Source organism: Arachis ipaensis, chromosome B5 (assembly GCF_059453495.1).
Source record: "Arachis ipaensis isolate K30076 ecotype BB chromosome B5, ASM5945349v1, whole genome shotgun sequence".
Classification (NCBI taxonomy): domain Eukaryota; kingdom Viridiplantae; phylum Streptophyta; class Magnoliopsida; order Fabales; family Fabaceae; genus Arachis; species Arachis ipaensis.
In genome coordinates this window covers 12,204,582-12,223,411 of record NC_142440.1, presented here as the reverse complement: position 1 = coordinate 12,223,411, position 18,830 = coordinate 12,204,582, and the positions used below count along the sequence as shown (strand labels likewise).

The window sequence follows — 18,830 nt, the reverse complement described above, 5'->3', positions numbered from 1 at the left end:
TTCCTTGGAATCCATCTTCCATATTGTTTTTGGTCAGGGGACTTGGAAAGTGGAAACCATTATACCTCGTCTTTAGTTTTATTGTTTTTGTTTGGACTGTTCCATCGTCTTATGAAAAAATAATGATCCAAGGCCTAGGAGAAAGAATATTTGGGCCTTCAGAATAATCATAACAAAAGTCAGAATACCGAAAAAAGGGCCCATAACAATGGTCTCGTTCAACACAAACAAAAAACTCCTTAGGCTTCTTCTTCAACACATTAATTAAATGATTTAATAGAATAATGAAGGAAAAGAAAAAGTCCTAACAGTAAGGGGTAGAGTGAGATTTCTCTGTGTCGTCAAATTTTCCTACTCCGACTCTTTTGGATCATCAATGCATTCCAAGTTTCACGTTTGAACAGTTCTAAGTTTTTGTTTCTTGCCATTAGCATACATTTCTGTGTCCATGCACACACGACAAGACAAGCATTCTCATGGTATGGCACTGTTCAAGTCACGGAACAGTAGGAGATCATCTTCATCTCCATCTTACGTATCAACCTTAACAATATTGGTTTTCATTGGACTATGCATCTTTGGCGTTTGGATGCTCAGCTCCAACTCCGTCGTCTCCCCCGATGACGAAACTTCCACCCGCACCGCCATTGATACCACCGACACCGAAACTGTCGCCGATGACATCGCTGATGACACAATAACAGAAGACAAAAAGGACAAGAGAGATACTGTAACTCCGGTTTTCGGTGACAACCCCGGCCATCTCCCTGAGGATGCCATCAAGTCCGGCGACCACAAACACGATGGACAAAGCCAACAGCACACTGCTGCCATTACTGACTCTCAGATATCCGAGGAAAGCTCCATAACGCAAAAGGAACAAGCTGCATCTGTAGTAAGTGAGGTAGGTTCAGAACATGCTACCACGAATGTGGAAGAGGTAACTAGCAAGGCCCTAGATGTTAAAATGGAGGAGGAGGAAGCAAATCGAGAGCAGTTGAAGGAAGAGAAGGGAGAGATGGGAAAGACGAGAGAGACAGATGGAGGCGAGGGAGCAAAGAAGAAGAAGAAAAAGAAGAAGAAAAAGGAGAAAGAGAAAGCATGGTCGACGCAGGCAGATGAGTCGAAGAGGCAGAAGGGAGAGTCAAAGGGCGGAGAGGGGAGCGAAGATCAGCTGACGTGGCAAGTGTGCAACACGACGGCAGGTGCGGACTACATACCGTGTTTGGATAACGAGAAGGCCATAAAGAGACTTCGCAGCACGAAGCACTTTGAGCACAGGGAAAGGCATTGCCCTGAGGATGCACCTACTTGCCTTGTTCCTCTTCCCCAAGGTTACAAGAAACCCGTGGAATGGCCTCACAGCAGGGAAAAGGTTACTTACTTTCTTTCACGCTTAATTTCATTCATTCATGCTCAGCACAAGTAATCATTACTGTCTTGTGTTGGCACAGATATGGTACCACAACGTGCCACACGTAAAGCTAGCGCAGGTGAAGGGGCACCAGAATTGGGTGAAGGTGTCGGGTGAATACTTAACATTCCCTGGAGGCGGAACCCAGTTCATTCATGGAGCCCTCCACTACATTGATTTTCTTCAGCAGGTAGGTGAATTACACTTTGATTTGTTAATTGTATGTTGAGCCAATGTGAATGTGGTTGTGTGTGTCAGGCTGAAGCTGGGATTGGATGGGGGAAGCATACTCGGGTGATATTGGATGTTGGATGTGGGGTTGGAAGTTTTGGAGGATACTTGTTCGAAAGAGATGTTATTGCCATGTCTTTGGCGCCAAAAGACGAACATGAAGCGCAAGTTCAGTTCGCCCTCGAGCGAGGGATACCCGCCATATCTGCTGTCATGGGTTCTCAGAGGCTCCCATTCCCTAGCCGTGCCTTTGATCTCCTGCATTGTGCGCGTTGTCGTGTACCTTGGCATGCTGACGGTATGTTCAATCATTTTCTTTCTTTCTTCATGCGTGCATGCCTCACTTGCAAACTCTCTTTTCTAGGTGGTATGTTGCTCTTGGAATTGAATCGACTTCTGCGCCCAGGGGGTTATTTCGTGTGGTCTGCTACTCCTGTATACCAGAAGCTACCAGAAGATGTTCACATATGGGAGGGTAAGCTATATATCTTGTGTGTCAACAAATTGCTGTTCATTTTATAGCAACTCACTTGTTATAAAATCTCCTCTAGAAATGACTGCACTCACAAAGACCATGTGCTGGGAACTTGTCACTATCAACAAGGATGAACTAAACCGTGTTGGTGCTGCCTTTTTTCGCAAACCAACTTCCAATCAATGCTACGAGCAAAGAGAACAGAACCAACCTCCCTTGTGCAAGGATGATGATGATCCGAATGCTGCTTGGTACATGCATCAATGGACTCTAATATAGTTTTACCATAAGTTTTAGTTCTTTTGTTCTGATCATAATTTCCTGAATGAGTTGTTATATTACCAGGTATGTACCTCTACAGGCTTGTATGCACAAGGTGCCTGTTAACAAGGCTGAGAGAGGAGCCAAATGGCCGGAAGCTTGGCCTGCTCGGTTGCACAAAACTCCATATTGGCTAAACGATTCGGAGACGGGGATCTATGGAAAACCGGCTTCTCAAGATTTTGCAGCGGACAATGATCGCTGGAAGAATGTTGTGGATGAGCTGAGTAATGCTGGTATAACTTGGTCTGGCGTGAGAAACATCATGGACATGCGAGCTGTTTATGGGGGGTAAAGATTCTTACTACTATATACATTTTCATTTATGTGAGATACATAATGTAAACACCGTGTGTGTTTGTGTGTGTGTGCAGATTTGCAGCAGCTTTGAAAGATCTCCCTGTTTGGGTATTCAATGTGGTGAACGTAGATGCACCAGACACACTTCCTATCATCTATGAGAGGGGTCTGTTTGGGATATACCATGACTGGTGTGAATCCTTTAGCACCTATCCACGAACTTATGATATTTTGCATGCAGATCATCTTTTCTCAAAGCTTAAGGAGAGGTATGGATGGTAGTAGTGATCCTTCTTCATCCACACTAGAGGAATTGCAGTACATTGATCCGTTTTTGTTTATTTTGGATCCACAGGTGCAAACTTGTTCCTGTCATGGCAGAGGTTGACAGAATACTCAGACCGGAGGGTAAATTGATTGTTCGTGATGAAGCTAGCACCATTGGAGAAATAGAGGCTTTGTTAAAATCCCTGCAGTGGGAAATAACCGTCTCCAAAAAACAAGAGGGTTTTCTATGTGCAAAGAAAGGCCATTGGAGACCCGACAGTATAGCTTCGTCCTGATGAGAGAATTCAAATACAGTTTATTTTTAAGATTTGTTGGTAGACAAAGCTGTGCCATTGCATTTTCATGTGTTTGGAATCTCATATTCTTAAGTGTCCAGAAAAAGTATAATTGCTCATGGTAGCACATAACATACGACAGTGTTGTGACATACACCTATAGGCAAATTTAGACTTCTTTAGGTCAATATAGACTGTCTTGTAATTCTGTTCTATGCAAACATTCGATACAGTTAATTCCAACTTTGTTAGATTATTTGTAGCAGAACCATTCGTCCAATGCGTGAATCTGAAAGCGTTTTCTGTTTTAAACTTTTAATAGAAAGGAGGGTTCATAAGACAATTCACTGTTTGACCTTTGCCTCCTGCTGAGGCTTCTGCTTTTTTTTTTCCCGGTTGAAACAATCTTGTCAAGATATGGATACAAAAAATGATAGAATTTAGCTTAGAGAAAGTTTAGAGGGCCAGCAACTTTTGTGTTTTGTGGCCAGCACTTAACTATCAAAAGAAAAAATGAATAATCTCCCACCATTGGATATAATCTCACACCATTGATGGCCAATTGATGGTTACAAAACACAAAAGTTGCCGATCCTAACACTCCTCGCAGGCTTAATAGTTGTTTCACTGTCTTCAATGATCCATATCTATAATTTCCATTTTCCAGCTCCACAACGAGTATATCGATATTTTGTATCTTTATAATAAGCATTAAACCAAGGAAATCAATTCGAGCTCCTCAACCTTTCCTATAGATATTATAGAATGACCCCTCGAAATAACAAGACAGAGAATCTAACTATAATTTTGGCATTAACAATATGTCAAGTTGAACTGAGAAGTTTCTGCAATTCACCGCTCTGTGCTGCAGCTCTGAGATCTGTAATGCCATAAACAACGAAAAAGTAGTAGTGAGTAACGAGACACAGAAAGAAAGAAGGAAAGAAGGATAATAATTCAAAAATGAATAGCTAGATATGATTGACATAACAAAAGCAGCAAGTTATTGGTAATAACTAACCATCTGATCCACCAATATGTTTTCCATTGACAAATACTTGTGGGACAGTGCTTCTACCAACCAAATCAAGAAGCACACTCTGAATTTGATACCCATCATCTACATTAAAAAAAAAAAAACTGATTGTAACATAAGGCGGCAAATTGATAGAGACAGAATGAGTGAATGAATGAATAGTAGAATACCTCGGAGATCAAGCTCGACCACAAAAGGGTGTTCGTTCAGATCAGCAAAGATGCGTTTGGCACGCAAACAATACCTAGCAACATGAAAATTGAAAATTGAGTCGGCGGAATCCCTAATCCCTAATAATAAAGAGGTCGAAGAGAGAAGATGACGGACGGGCAATAGGATTTGGAGAAGATGGTGATGCGGTTGGAGTAGATAGCGTTCTGAACAAAGGCAGACACGGAATTCGACGCTTCCACTCCAGTGGGTCCCACCCTCACCCCCCTCCAGTTCCAATATAGAAAGATTAAGGACAACACAGACACCGTCGCAACCACCCTCATCCCCGACCTCCTCATCGTCTTTCTTCTTAGCTTCTTTCGCTTATTCCTCAATCCTCAAACCCACAATCGCACCTTTTTCTTCCGAATCCAGCGCCAATTGATTAATTGAATACTTGATACTAGTCGTCAATCGATTCACGTTTCGCTTCCCCAATAACCCCAACCCTAACCCTCTCTGAAATTTAGAATTTTTTCGATTCTATTGTTAAAACTGAATTAACCTGAATTTATAACAAAAATTATTATTATGAATATAATTTTGATGCATGTAGAGTATTTTAAATTGGCTTTCTATTAAAATTAAATTTTATTATTATTATTATTATTATTATTATTATTATTTATGTTTAATCAGACTAATATTATATAAAAAATTTTAAAGAACAAGTAAAATTTATTGACTTTTGTTCCTAGTTCATTAATAATATTTAAAAGTGTGAGTTTTTTTTTGAATAAGCGAGTTTAACACAAAATGGAGCGACGAAGTCTCAAACAATGTTTCAAACATCAAAATCTAACGAATTAAAACCCAAAAATAATTTCTAATGTTATCTCCGATATTATCATCAACAACAAAAAGATTCAAATTACACCATTTTCTGTAACTGATAAAAGATTTATGAAACACCTCTTCTACTTCATCTTCTTTGTTATTAAAGATTCGTCTGTTTTTCTCTAGCCACACATTTTAAATAACTGCAAAGAAACATATGAGCCACATGATACGCTCATTTTTCCTGTTAACGACTCATGTCCAACTCTCAATATTCTTTCAGTGAAACCGGAATAGACCACAGCCTCGCAAAGTCAAATAGCTTTTCACAACACACCTGTCAGGTAAACTCACAACCAAGAAACAAGTGATAGATATGTTCGACATCTTTTTTACACAATACACACATGTTATCACCGTGGCTAATAATTCCTAGTATATACAATCTTTCTTTGGTATTCACTCTTCCTATAAAAATAAACCAGACAAATAACTCCACACGTGGCGGAACCAAACCATTCCATAATATTTTGGTAAAATTATAGCCTTTGATGTCCTCCAGAAGTGTTTCTGACTGCAACACCTGCACAAAAGAGTTAGTTGAAAAAATACCTTCCTTGTCAAACTTCCATATAACTCTATCTTGCATATCACATGCTATCTCTACAGGCCTTAAAGTTTCATGCAATTGATCCACTAATTTCAACTCCCATTGGAATAAATCTCACCTCCACTGGAAGTTCTAAATCCACTCTAACTCGTCTCAAAACCCACAATCCCCAATGACAGATCCTATTTGGTTTGAAACAGAGAAGAGCCTCGAAAAATTCGTCTTTAACAAACCATGAGTTAAAAGTATATTGTTGTATTATTAGAATAAAAGAATTAGAATGATGACTAAAAATTAAAAATATTTACTAAAAAAATAAATTCTCCTTATCCTTGAGTTTTTTTATTATATAGATTATTTTAATATATCTATGTCACTGTAAATACAGTAATTATGGTGTTTCAAAAAGTGTTGTTAAAATTAAAATAATATTTTTTATTATTTAGCAACGCTTTTTTTTAAATATTGCTAAAAAACATTCACAAAATATAAAAAAAAAGTCTGATTTTAATTTTAACAACACTTATAATGCGTTATGTTATAAGTTATAATTTGATTTTTATTGTATATTTTTATAAAAATTCTTATAAAAATAGTTGTTAATGTTAAACATATGGTATTCCTACAAATAATTAAGTAAAATTCACATAAGTGTAGCAAAATGCATATCTTTACTACATATAAGTCAAATACAACATGTCATTACTATTTGTCAGTTGCCAAATATTGTAAGTACAAATTTGCCTTTCAAGATGTACACTAACTTTCTTTAAATGTGTCTGCACTTCGAACACATTACTATCGTTGTCACCAGTCTATTGAACTGTTCAGAACTTAGTATCCTTCATAAGGCCCTCCAATTTTTTTTTGCTGAACTGGTGTCAATACTTTAGTGTAGGTGCTTAGAACCTTCTTGTATTTTGTCATTCTTCTCATCAAGTAGCAAGGAAGCTCCTCTAACATGGTGAGAATAGGCTTTCCCCTATAGTGATTAATTTTGGCATTACAGACCTCACTCATATTGTTGGTCACATTGTCAAGTTTGGGTTAGTGGCTAAAATGGGATCTGGTCCAACAAAAGGGTTAAAACTTAGCAAGATATGCTCATGTTTCTTCGTTCATCCTCTTCAACCTCTGGATATGATGATGGAACTCTACATCTGTACTACTCTTTGCACACGCTCACACCATATTTTTTAGTTGTTTGTCTTTGAACCTCCCAATAAAATTCTTTCAAATGTACCGTATACAATTTTTGTGGTGTGCATTCGACATCACCTCATGCAAAGCAGGCAGCAAATCCTGCAGAATACATCCAAATAAACAAGCTTAAGATGTGAATTTGAATCCTGAAGAAACCATTTAACAAACACATACATCTTGAGTAAAACCATTCATCAAGCAGATAAGTCCTCCAAAGAATCATTTATCAGGCAGATAGGTCTTTAAAGAATGAACACATCAGGCATATAGGTCCCTAAAAAATGAACAATACAACTCAGGATCACCTCAATTCAATTCAAATAGAATGACATCAATTCTAATAAAATCACATCAAGTACACATAAACAAGCAACTCAGGATCACAACAATTCAATTCAAATACAATCAGGCCAATTCAATTCCATTCAAATACAAATACAATAAGGCCACCTCAAATATAGTAACACCAAGTGAAATTAAAATAATGGTGCTGTCATCACATCAACTCAATTCAATTCAAATACAGTTAGACATATTCACAACAATATAAACATAAATAATATAACTGTCATTTACCTTTTCCTGATCAAAGATAAAATTTCATTCTTCCGTTGAGCAATTACCAATGTCCTCTTGGAGAAGTTGTAGAAATCACTTCCAACTTTTCTTTGTTTAACTGTCAACTACTGCATAGGCAATCACATAGAAGTGATTGTTTGCATCCTGAACTATAGCAGACAACAGTTACCCCCCATAATATCCTTTCAAGTGACATCTATCCAATCCGATCAGTGATCTGCAGCCAACCCTAAATTCCTACACCCATCCATCCAGACATACAATTTGCTAAACAATGGTGGTGAACCAAGAATTGTGGGGGTTGTTTCCAGCAATGCAATGCTGCCAGGATTGCTTCTGTGACTCTTAGTGAGATAATCTCTCAACTTTTCATACTGAACTCTCTCATTCCCAACATATTTTTCTCTAGCAACTCTTGAAGCTCTATAGATCATCTTGTCATTGCACACCACCTTAAAGTCTATCTTAATATAATCAAAAGCTTTTCCATAAGTCACGTGAGGTTGGATCAATAACCTCTTCTCTAATTTATCAGCCACCTAGTTATGATCGGCCATGTTAGACCCAAATTCCCTAGAACAAGTATGCTTAGGCTCGTAGGTCTTAATCTGGTAGCACCGTCTAGTACTGTTCCAGACACAATAGATCAGCCAGGGATATTCATTATCATCACTGCTAGGGACAATAGTAGTCTCATTGGTTATTGGTACAACTTCTATAGCTAGAGCATTTGCCTTCACAGTTTTAGTATCTTTTGTTCCTAATCTTCCATTGTTTTCAGCATTAGATTCCTCTTGAACTTCTCCAGAGCATAGTTATAAAAATCAAACCGGTGATCGAATCGATTAGACTATTGGTTTATTAGTTTATTGGTTCAATTGATAAATTACTAGTTGAACCGATAAAATCAGTCCTACGTAAATAAAAAATAGTCAAAAATCTAAAATTAAAATTTAAAATAGATATCTTCACTAATATTTTAAAAACAATCAAGTTTCAACAAATTATAATCAACAAGTTATAATTCAGTTATCATTGAATAAGTATATAAAATTCTAGTATTTTTCATAATAAAAATTTTTTAATTTTATTTTCATACTAAAGTAACTATTTTTTATTTCAATAATTAACTAATTAATTTATATTCATTATATTATTTTTATTGAAAATAATATTTAATAAATATCATATAATCATAAAAAGAATAATGATATTGTAATTAATAAAAATATTTGATACTTTTATTTATATATGTTTAATAATATTTATATTAATAATTATGAATAATAAAAAATATAATTAATTTAAATATAAGTGAGTATAAAATTAAAATAATATTAACAAAATTATTGTATGTTTTTACTATATAATTAATAATTAGCATATAAAATAACAAGAAATAACATAGTTTAGTAGTAAGAAGAGCATGCAATAATAAGGAGGATCTAAGTTCAAGTCACATTTTTAACAATTTTGGAATTTTCTCTAGAACGGGTCAGTTGAACCGATTTTCTACCGGTTCTCACCTGTTCTTATCCTTAAACGGTCATATTACTGGAACAATTTTTTATCAGTTCTCACCTGTTCTTATCCTTTTAGTCTTACACTTAGCCTTAAACTTTGCCTTTACAATCATAGCCTTTATTTTTTCCACTTGCACACTTAAATCTAACTCTTCTCTTATCATTTTTGACATAAAAAATTCTCCCCCCTTCAGCAATAGTATAATCCTTTAAGGCATGGTTGAATTGATCAAGTGTGGCAAACTCCATGTTCAAATGGAGTTGAACATCACCAAAGTGTTTAAGCCCAACTTTGTTTCTTATATTATCCTTTTTTTTCAACAGCTTTTTTTCTTACCTTTCTTATCTATTTTGCCACTTTTTCTCTTTGTTTTCTTCATGAGTCTTTCATCTTCATAGCTATCATAGCTATCATCGGTGTCATCCTCAAAGCCTGAAGGTGGGGGTTTATACGCCTCGTCTTCAGCACTTTCATAGCTATCATTGTCAGAAATTGGTTCATTAGAAAAGACATCAGCTTCATTGTCCTTATCATTGTCTTCCTGATTCATGTTATCTTTAACAGCATCTCCCTGACCCAAATTCATGTCATCTTCTTCCTCAAAATTAGCATCTTTTATAATTGAATGATCAAAGAACAGGCACAATTCATCTATCTTTCTATCCTCCTTCTTCTTGTCACACATCTCTCTAATTTCTTTGTCTCCATATATAGGATGTAGGCCTGCTTCATAACTAGGAATTGTTGGATCATACCAATACATCTTCTTGTATGTATGGTAGCCAAGCTCTTTAAATATTTTCTTCAAATCAAAATAATTCACTAGGTTAAGATCTAACGGAAAAAATCTCTTTACATTCCCATTAATGTAAAGAAGTTCACTCCTGTTATCTTTGACAAAACTCTCCCCATATTAAAAGACAGGGATAATCCAATCAGTCATCTGACATTCATAAATATAAAATAAAATGTCAAAGTCAAAATACAAACTTATACAGATCAATTACATACTAAACACTAACTGCTCAAACTTTGATTTTTTTATTTATGATAACCATATTAATCCATGCATAAAGTGTATTTACCACAAACTATTGAATCTTTGTAATGTTAAGCTCATATATGCATGCATTACACAATTTATGAGGAACTAATTTTCATAGTAATGAAAACCTAAAAACACTTTTTTCAGCAACTAATTTCTACTACTATAAACAGCTACATGAGGTACACACCTTCGAACAAGTGCAACAATGAACAACTATACCATCCACATCATAATAGAGAAGAGATATACTAACTTCGACCAGTGGCGACCGATAAACCGACAGAACCTTCTTTTACAATAACTCCGTCTCGTACAAAGCCTTAATTCAACAATGTCAGTGGAGGTCATCTGAGGATTAGCAGTTGATGTGGTGATGGCTTTTTCCGTAAAACCTAGGGAAAGAAAGAGAAGGTGCTACTTGTAAATTCGTTTTGGGGGAGGGAAGACAAAAAAGGACCTTTACATCTACTCAGCTAATGAAACGACAACACAACATCATGCCCTAGTCCCAAAACGTGGCGTTTAGCATCATTCAGAATGGAACCTATTTATCCTAATCTCACGTTGCACTTAACGGCTGAGTCACCAACTTCACGTGACACGTCAGATTGTTCTGTTAGTTTGTGATGGAGAGGTGACAAAAAGGACTAAAGTGACGGACGTCAGAAAAGTTGGAAACTAATTGTGTAATTAAATTTTGTTAGGGACTAAAATGTCTACTTTGAATATAGAATATTAAACACATGAAATAGAATTTATAAAATTTATTCTATGAATATTTTTCTTAAAATATAAAAATAAATATCTTTTATGAATAGAACTGATATTATAACCGTTAGTTATTAAAACGAAAAGAATAATCATTAAAATCTTCTGTTATAAACTTAGAAAGTTAGAATGAATACAAATAAAATTGAGTGCCAAGACTGTTCATATGGTTCTAGCCTGTTACATATGGTTCTGGCCTGTTACACAGCTATTTTTATAATTTATAATGTAATAATTTCTATGTATCCATGCCTGCTTAAGGATGGAGTCAATTAAGTACAAATGAGAATAAAACAAAGAAAAATACGGGATGTAAAAGAATTTAAACTCTTATAAGTCAAAGAGAGATGAATATAGAAATCTAGGCTTGTATTAATTTATCTTTGATTCTACAATGATAAATTTAGTAAAGCAGTAGTTTACGCATTGCTACAACTTTAGTACTGGCAAAATCTATTGCATTCGAAAGTCGTAGATACTGGGCCTACCTAACCCCTCAAAGTCAGTCTCCTTATCCAAACACCAAAACGGGGTAAATTAATGTGAAGTAAGAGCAATTCAACTCAAACCAAACTGTTCATACTTGATTTGCAAGTATATTACGGGAAATGAAGATACCAAGTAGTTACAAAAAAGAAAGGTTTGGTCAAACAGAAACATCAACCAAGTATTGATTGGAGGAAGCTTCCCATAGTTCCACAAGCACAAGCTCCATCCTCATCCCTCATCTTGGATTAGGTATGGCGGAGGTTGCGGTTACAATTGTAGTTGAAAAGCTAGCAGAACTGCTGGTCCAGCAAGCAGCGGAGGCAGTTTCAGAGGTGGAATGCCCAGAGGGGGTGAGGGAGCAAGTAGGGAAGCTCAAGAACGAACTGGCATGGATGCAGGGCTTCCTCAAGGACGCAGACGCTAAGCAAAGCAACGAGCGTGTTCGCATCTGGGTCTCTGAAATCAGGGACTTGGCCTTCGAAGCCGAGGAGCTCATTGACACCTACATGTACAAGGCAGCCATGCACACCCGCCATCTGGACAAGCTTCTAAGACCCCTCCACATGTACAAGCTTGCAAGGAGAATTGACAGGATCATGTCCAAGATCAAGGACGTCTCCGCCAGGCGCGAAGCTTATGGCGTCCGAGGCGAATCGCGCGAGGATATTAACCTCACTAGTATTGAGAGTTTGAGGCACTGGAGGCAGCCATCGCCTTACTCGGAAGAAGAGTATGTTATTGAACTTGAAGATGACATTGAGCTGCTGCTGTCTCAGCTTCTTGCCGTGGAGCCAAGGAACCATGTAGTTTCCATAGTTGGCATGGGGGGTTTGGGAAAAACCACCTTAGCCAAGAAGCTTTACAATCACAGAAGCGTGGTGAACCACTTTGAGTGCAAAGCATGGGTGTATGTGTCGAAGGAGTACAGAAGAAGGGATGTTCTGCAAGCGATTCTGAGGGATGTGGATGCTTCAAGCAGAGATGAGGCTGACAGGTTGGAGAGGTTGCCGGAGGAAGAATTGGTGAACAAGCTTCACAGTGTGTTGGATGAGAAGAGGTACATGGTGGTTCTTGATGACATTTGGGGAATGGAGGTTTGGGACGGCTTGAAGTCTGCATTTCCAAGGAGGAAGATGGGGAGTAAGATATTGCTGACAACTCGGAAATGGGAAGTTGCTTTGCATGCCGATGCGACTAGCAGTCCTCATCATCTGAGGACACTGACAGAAGATGAGAGCTACAGTTTGCTATGCAACAAGGTCTTCATCCCTCCGGAGTTGGAGAGCCTTGCAAGGGAGATTGTGGTGAAGTGTGAGGGTCTGCCCTTGGCTCTGGTTGTGATTGGAGGATTGCTGTCAAGGAAGCACAAGTCAAGTGTGGAGTGGGATCAAGTGCTGAGGAATATCAGCTGGCACTTGCTGCAAGAGCAGGAGAGGATAGCAAGGATTCTGGAACTCAGCTACAATGATTTACCCTCCCATTTGAAGTCCTGCTTTCTCTATTTAGGCCTTTTCCCGGAGGGTCTCAACATTCAGACAAAGAAACTGCTCAGATTGTGGGTTGCCGAAGGCTTTCTACCGCAGGAAGGCCAAGAGACGCCGGAAGGTGTTGCTCACAGATACTTGAATGAGTTGATTGGAAGGTGCATGATTCAAGTGGGAGCAGTGAGCTCCTTAGGCAGAGTTAAAACAATTCGCATCCATGATCTTCTCAGAGACCTTTCACTCTCCAAAGGAAAAGAGGAATATTTTCTCAAAATATTTCATGGCAACATGGCACCCTCGTCCACCACTTCTCAATCTCACTCTCAGCAGCCAACCAGATCCCGGCGCCTTTCTATACATTCTTGTGACGACCGGTATGACTTCTTAAAACACGGTGCTCATCATTCGCGGTCCCTGCTGTTCTTCAACAGAGAGTATAATGATATAGTGGGGAGAATCTGGTTCCACTGGAATTTCCTCCAAGAACAGAAATTGAATTTCATCTACAGGAAATTCAAGCTACTCAGGGTGCTGGAATTAGACGGTGTTCGGGTTGTTAGCCTGCCAAGCACAATAGGGGACCTGGTTCAGCTAAGGTACCTAGGATTGAGAAAGACTAATCTAGAAGGAAAACTGCCACCTTCCCTTGGAAACTTGAAAAACCTGCAGACACTTGATTTGAGGTATTGCTGTTTTCTCAAGAGAATACCAAATATAATTTGGAAGATGGTGAACTTGAGACATTTGCTGCTGTATACTCCATTTGACTCTCCAGACAGTGGACATTTAAGATTGGATACATTAACAAATCTGCAAAGCCTACCCTACATTGATGCTGGTAAGTGGATAGAAGACGGCGCTCTAGCCAAAATGAGCAATCTCAGGCAGCTGGGGATATATGAATTATCAGGAAAAATGGTGAATTCTGTGCTTTCCACCGTGCAAGGTTTTCGCAACCTTCATTCGCTAACTCTTTCACTTCAATCCGAAGAGGATGAATTTCCAATGTTTAGGCAGCTGTCTCAGTGCATTCATCTTGAGAAGCTCTCTTTGATTGGAAAGATCAGGAAGCTGCCCGATCCACATGAATTCCCTCCAAATCTTTTGAAACTAACTCTGCATAACTCCCACCTGCAGAAGGAGTCAATTGCCAAACTCGAGCGGTTGCCTAAACTCAAGATGCTCATATTGGGCAAAGGTGCATACAATGTGCAGGAACTGAGCTTCAATGCTGAAGGGTTTTCGCAATTGAATATTTTGCGGCTTATTCAGTTGAAAGAATTGGAAGAATGGACTGTTGAGGAAAGAGCACTTCCTAGGCTTGAGCACATGCTTATTGATGGCTGTGAGAAGCTGAGAACGATTCCAGAAGGACTCAAGACTCTCACTTCTCTCAAGAAAATAAAAATTATAGGAATGCCGGTAGAATTTGAACATAGACTTCGAACTAATGATGTGCCGGAGTTCAAGTATGTTACTCCAGCAATTGAATCTTCCATGGACATTTTGGCAGTTGGTATGCTGATTCGTTCACCGATGCTTCTATTTGAAGTTTGATATATAAAATACATTTATGCATTGGTGTAAAGGATTTAGGAAGCTCACTTTGATTGCTGCATTTTATATTACAGATTGACAATCAGCACAATGTTGAAGAGTAAGCACAAACCTTCATCCAAGGCATGGAAACATTTTCAGGATCTAGCAGGTACATTTCATTTGCCATTGAACATTAATGAGTCATCTATCTCTCAAAAGGAAATCCATTTTTTATGCAAAAGGTCAAGATTTATTGCAACTTTAAAGTTTTAACGATCTGAGTCTCGGACTATTACACATTTGTATGACTCATTTAGTAAGTTAGAATTCTGTTAGAATTGTTAGAGTTGATTAGTTCAGAATTAGTATGGGATAAGTTAGTCCTTACTCTCCATTAACCAACTTTCCCGCTATTAATGCATTTATACATGTCAACTTCTGCATTAATTTAATGCAAGTTATGATTTCTCTCATTTCTCATCTGTTATACTGACTTGTATGAAACAGCAAGAATTTTTGTGTAATATTCACTCATTAAATCATGAAGGATAAAGAGAGAGTTAATGTTCATATATAAAGAAGCTGAGTGTGGATATAATATTTCTTTATTAAGTTATTGGAATACTCATTTCACCAAACATAAAAATAACAAATTAACAATGCTATAAAACACCCCACTTAATGTTCATGACACACGGCCAAAACTCATCATGTAGAAGAATTAAATGTTGATAAACAAGGAACAATAAATTAAAACATAGGTACAATCATGAGATCTGCCAACATGACAATTTTGTGACTTGATTAAGCATTAACCCTTCTGCAGTTCTTTCTGATCTCACCCCTTGAGCCTGTTAAGGGAGTAATGTTCCCCATCTTAACCATGGACTTGGCAAATTGTTCAAAGAAAAGATCATTACTTTCAGCATACTTCTTCACTAAACCTGCAGACACTGTATTCTGTGTCAAGAGAATTTCATCAGAGCTTAACAAACCCCTCTTGGTCAGTAAGTTCTTGTAGTAGCTGTTATCAAATTTTGCTGGGCTGACAAAGTCTAGCACAAACAGATTCTGGTCTCCGCCGGATCTTGGGCAATGAGTGCGCAATTGAGCAGCATAGTATTGGTCAAGAGTGAAGTCTGCTTTGCCGTTGCCAGTTTGGTTGTAGAGTCTTTGCCTGAAGCTGGTGCACCTTGAGTCTCCTATAGTATGGCTACCTATAAAAATTACACAACTGTTTATACCCAAGAGCACTGGTGCAGCTATGAAATACCACCAAATGAACTAAATGGGAGTGATACTTAAATGTAGTAATTTGGTGCATGCATGAGAATAGAGGCTTTAAGCATAAACCAATCATGTTATGGACACACAAAAAACAAGAATAGAGGCTTACCAGATAAAGCAACTAGATCAACAATATCAAGGCCTTTAAGCTTGAATTTAGTTAGGATGGTTTGAAATGTGTTGTTGGGGGCAGGAATGTTGTAGTTAGAACCACTTATACTTGCATCAAGAGAATCCCTTCTGCCTAGAGGCACTTCCCAGCTTGGTCCACCAGTCTGCACATAAAAGGGTATGGTAAAATCAAGTCTTTAAAATCATCCTAGATTAAGATATGGATATAGGGAGTGCCAAAAAATAAATAAAATACTAACAAGAACAGTTGAATCTCTGGCAGCTATGGCTAGAATGTCAGCACAGGACACAATCTCAGGGCATTCCTTCTCTAGTGCTGATTTGATTTCATCAATAACTTCAAATCCTCGAGCCGAATTACGGTTGGGATTTGACCTCTTCTCGCTGATAATGGTTCCACTGCTATCTAGCAACACCGATCCATCACAGCCCTGAAATTGCAACTAAGTCATTCACTAGAACAATATAAATTCTATAACACATTTATGACGACACTTAGAAAAATTTTCCATTTTCGTTTCAATCACTAAGTTGTTGTTGGCTTTCTGTCATGTTATGTGCAGAGACCTTGACAAAGCAGTCATGAAAATGCAATCTCAGCAGGGAAGCAGCCATGCGTGTTTCTTTCGCGACAGCTTTGGCCACAATGGACTTGACAATCTCTTGAGCTCTGGGGCAAGACTTGTCATAATATTGCGGGTAGAGGTAACCGCCTACTTTCTTGTCACAATGGCAGAAGGGTGCAAAGGCTAGTAGAGAAAGAAGCAGAAGAAAGTTCACAGAATTGGCCATACTTGTTCCTCTCATCAAGATCACTAAACAGGACACAAAGTATAGAGTGAGTATCTAGAAAGAAAAAAAAAATAAAACGTCTTCAAACTTGATTGGATGCACATTGTGATAAGAACATGGTATTTATAGGAAGAACCTGGCAGAAAATAATTGCATAACAGGAGAAGAGTAAGAAAAAGGTGCAATGGTAAAAAAAAAAAGCTTGGAGTTGGTAGCTAACTAGCTTTCAAATCCATTAAAAAAAAGGAGTATTGGAGTTGTTAAGTCTTGCCTCTTGCTACTGGACAAAATAAATTCTCTGTAGTATTATCAACATAAAAATAGCTTGAGGCTTTTTAGCATGGTATAAAGCAAAAGTGTTTAAGCTTAAGCTTAACTAATTATTAGAAGACATTATTGGACCCTGGTTCCTACAGTATTCTTGCATTGAAAGCTATGTATTATCATTGGGTGTTTTTATTTATTAAGACCCGCATCAATTCCTTTCTTGCATTAACTTCTTAAGCACTATGGTCTGCTTTTCATTAGACAAAACAATGATTTGGCCTAATTACACTTTTTCACATGTACTTTATTTTCTTTTGCTAGGCATGCATGTGTTTTTCTTTTCTGCATTTCTTTTAATTACTATAAATGTTTATGTTCTTTGCCTTATTGAGGGAGTCTACACCTGCTTATGTTGACTTCATTGTCGGTCTTCATATTATTGAGCTAAGTTTCCTACCGAAAATTGTGTATTCAATGTGAGAATTGACACAAAAGCTAGGATTAACCGTTGCTTTAGATTAATGTTGAATATTTCAAAGCTCTTCTTGCATATCTCTCTTTTTGATTCATATCTTTTTTACATATTTTTCTATTGGAGAAAGGCATGCACAGGTTATATTAAAATACGACAGAATAAATTTAACATGCGGTGGATGAATTATAGATTATTATAACAGTTTTTACACGTTTGTACTCTTTATATATGCTCCTTTTCTTGATCACTATTAAGACGTTGCTTGCTCTTGATTTCTGGTTAGTTAATTAAATGGAATAACTTTTTGACTTCAAAACCTAACAACTTGTATTTAAGCTTGTGTAACTTTATATACGCGTGATGACAAGGTCTATAGTAAAATAACAAATTAAAGGGAATGTTACATAATTAATTTTGTGATGTAATTATATGAAGGAACAGGTATGTTTGGATAACACCTACTCCTCTCCAGGTTTCTTAAACCAAATTTGTTGTCTTCTGGTTTACCAGTATTTGCTTTTATATATATGCTGCTAAAAAATGAGGGCTATGCTTCTTTTAGTAGCATAGAGTAAGAGATAATATTAAGCTGTGTGTGGCACCTGGCAAACTAGCCTCAGAGCTATGAAAGAATAATAAGGATTATTACATATGAATTCCATGCAGCATAATTCGAATAAATTCTCTCAAGGTGTTATGTCTGCTTTACTTTTAAGCACCTACATGTTCTTGGCTGGCAGTTCCCCACCATGACAATATCATAAACTATGGCATTATAAAATGGTAATTGGTTCTTTGTAAATTTAAGCTTATGTGTTTTACTTTGTGCTTTACACTTAACTACTTGAGTACATCTACTACCGGTAAACTAGACAAGCATTTTACAGCATAAATAAATGGGAGCTACTCAAATGAAGATGCAAAAAACATCTTTTTATGAAGATGCTTTGTATAAAAGTGTGATTTATTAATTTGGCCATACTTCAAATAAAAACAACACTTTTATAACATATCAAAATCTAACCCTACAATCCATCATCTAAGGGTCAAAAAGAAAAATCATCACATGAAGACAATTATAATATCTTCATGGGAGTACCCACCTAAATAAATAGGTAACGTGGTACCGTCACTCAACTTTGGTATCTTGGCTTAATTTCTACTAAACTGAAGCAATTCACACGTGCAATCTATTTATATTAAAAGAGAAATCACAGCCATTATTAGACATTTGATTTTTTCTATTTAACACGTAAAATTTTATCTCTAAATGACATAACTTTTTATCATTACATTATACTAT

At 37.2% G+C, this 18,830-nt stretch overlaps 4 protein-coding genes across 4 annotated transcripts; 2 read left to right on the top strand and 2 right to left on the bottom strand.

Moving 5' to 3' along the window:
- Positions 1-437: 437 nt before the first annotated feature.
- Positions 438-3,304, top strand: LOC107640153 (S-adenosyl-L-methionine-dependent methyltransferases superfamily protein). The gene is made up of 8 exons (XM_021123041.2): positions 438-1,375; positions 1,455-1,604; positions 1,673-1,943; positions 2,010-2,120; positions 2,197-2,371; positions 2,466-2,732; positions 2,816-3,010; positions 3,097-3,304. Exons 1-8 carry the CDS (start codon positions 449-451, stop codon positions 3,302-3,304), a joined length of 2,304 nt encoding a protein of 767 aa, XP_020978700.1. The 5' UTR covers positions 438-448.
- Positions 3,305-3,926: 622 nt separating this feature from the next.
- LOC107642913 (Glutaredoxin family protein) lies at positions 3,927-5,060 on the bottom strand. Its single transcript, XM_016346419.3, has 4 exons — positions 4,668-5,060; positions 4,511-4,584; positions 4,326-4,424; positions 3,927-4,184 (listed from the first exon to the last, which is right to left on the bottom strand). Exons 1-4 carry the CDS (start codon positions 4,850-4,852, stop codon positions 4,129-4,131), a joined length of 414 nt encoding a protein of 137 aa, XP_016201905.1. The 5' UTR covers positions 4,853-5,060; the 3' UTR covers positions 3,927-4,128.
- Positions 5,061-11,543: 6,483 nt separating this feature from the next.
- Positions 11,544-17,248, top strand: ZAR1 (HOPZ-ACTIVATED RESISTANCE 1). The gene is made up of 3 exons (XM_088487893.1): positions 11,544-14,551; positions 14,667-14,743; positions 16,557-17,248. Exons 1-2 carry the CDS (start codon positions 11,803-11,805, stop codon positions 14,669-14,671), a joined length of 2,754 nt encoding a protein of 917 aa, XP_088344019.1. The 5' UTR covers positions 11,544-11,802; the 3' UTR covers positions 14,672-14,743; positions 16,557-17,248.
- LOC107642912 (Peroxidase superfamily protein) lies at positions 15,162-16,800 on the bottom strand. Its single transcript, XM_016346418.3, has 4 exons — positions 16,561-16,800; positions 16,233-16,424; positions 15,971-16,136; positions 15,162-15,791 (listed from the first exon to the last, which is right to left on the bottom strand). The coding sequence occupies exons 1-4, from the start codon at positions 16,798-16,800 to the stop codon at positions 15,379-15,381; spliced, it is 1,011 nt and encodes a 336-aa protein (XP_016201904.1). The 3' UTR covers positions 15,162-15,378.
- Positions 17,249-18,830: the final 1,582 nt, after the last annotated feature.

What these genes read in the sequence shown, in the direction of transcription:
- LOC107642913 (XM_016346419.3), bottom strand. Translation starts at nt 4,852, where the DNA reads ATGAGGAGGTCGGGGATGAGGGTGGTTGCGACGGTGTCTGTGTTGTCC. An exon ending in GGTCGAGCTTGATCTCCGAG is followed by an intron (nt 4,425 to 4,510) that starts GTATTCTACTAT and finishes TTTTTAATGTAG; the next exon opens with ATGATGGGTATCAAATTCAG. An exon ending in ACATATTGGTGGATCAGATG is followed by an intron (nt 4,185 to 4,325) that starts GTTAGTTATTAC and finishes ATGGCATTACAG; the next exon opens with ATCTCAGAGCTGCAGCACAG.
- ZAR1 (XM_088487893.1), top strand. Translation starts at nt 11,803, where the DNA reads ATGGCGGAGGTTGCGGTTACAATTGTAGTTGAAAAGCTAGCAGAACTG.
- LOC107640153 (XM_021123041.2), top strand. Translation starts at nt 449, where the DNA reads ATGCACACACGACAAGACAAGCATTCTCATGGTATGGCACTGTTCAAG. An exon ending in ACATTGATTTTCTTCAGCAG is followed by an intron (nt 1,605 to 1,672) that starts GTAGGTGAATTA and finishes TGTGTGTGTCAG; the next exon opens with GCTGAAGCTGGGATTGGATG. An exon ending in TGTACCTTGGCATGCTGACG is followed by an intron (nt 1,944 to 2,009) that starts GTATGTTCAATC and finishes TCTCTTTTCTAG; the next exon opens with GTGGTATGTTGCTCTTGGAA.
- LOC107642912 (XM_016346418.3), bottom strand. Translation starts at nt 16,800, where the DNA reads ATGAGAGGAACAAGTATGGCCAATTCTGTGAACTTTCTTCTGCTTCTT. An exon ending in TTCATGACTGCTTTGTCAAG is followed by an intron (nt 16,425 to 16,560) that starts GTCTCTGCACAT and finishes TTGCAATTTCAG; the next exon opens with GGCTGTGATGGATCGGTGTT. An exon ending in CCAGAGATTCAACTGTTCTT is followed by an intron (nt 16,137 to 16,232) that starts GTTAGTATTTTA and finishes TTTTATGTGCAG; the next exon opens with ACTGGTGGACCAAGCTGGGA.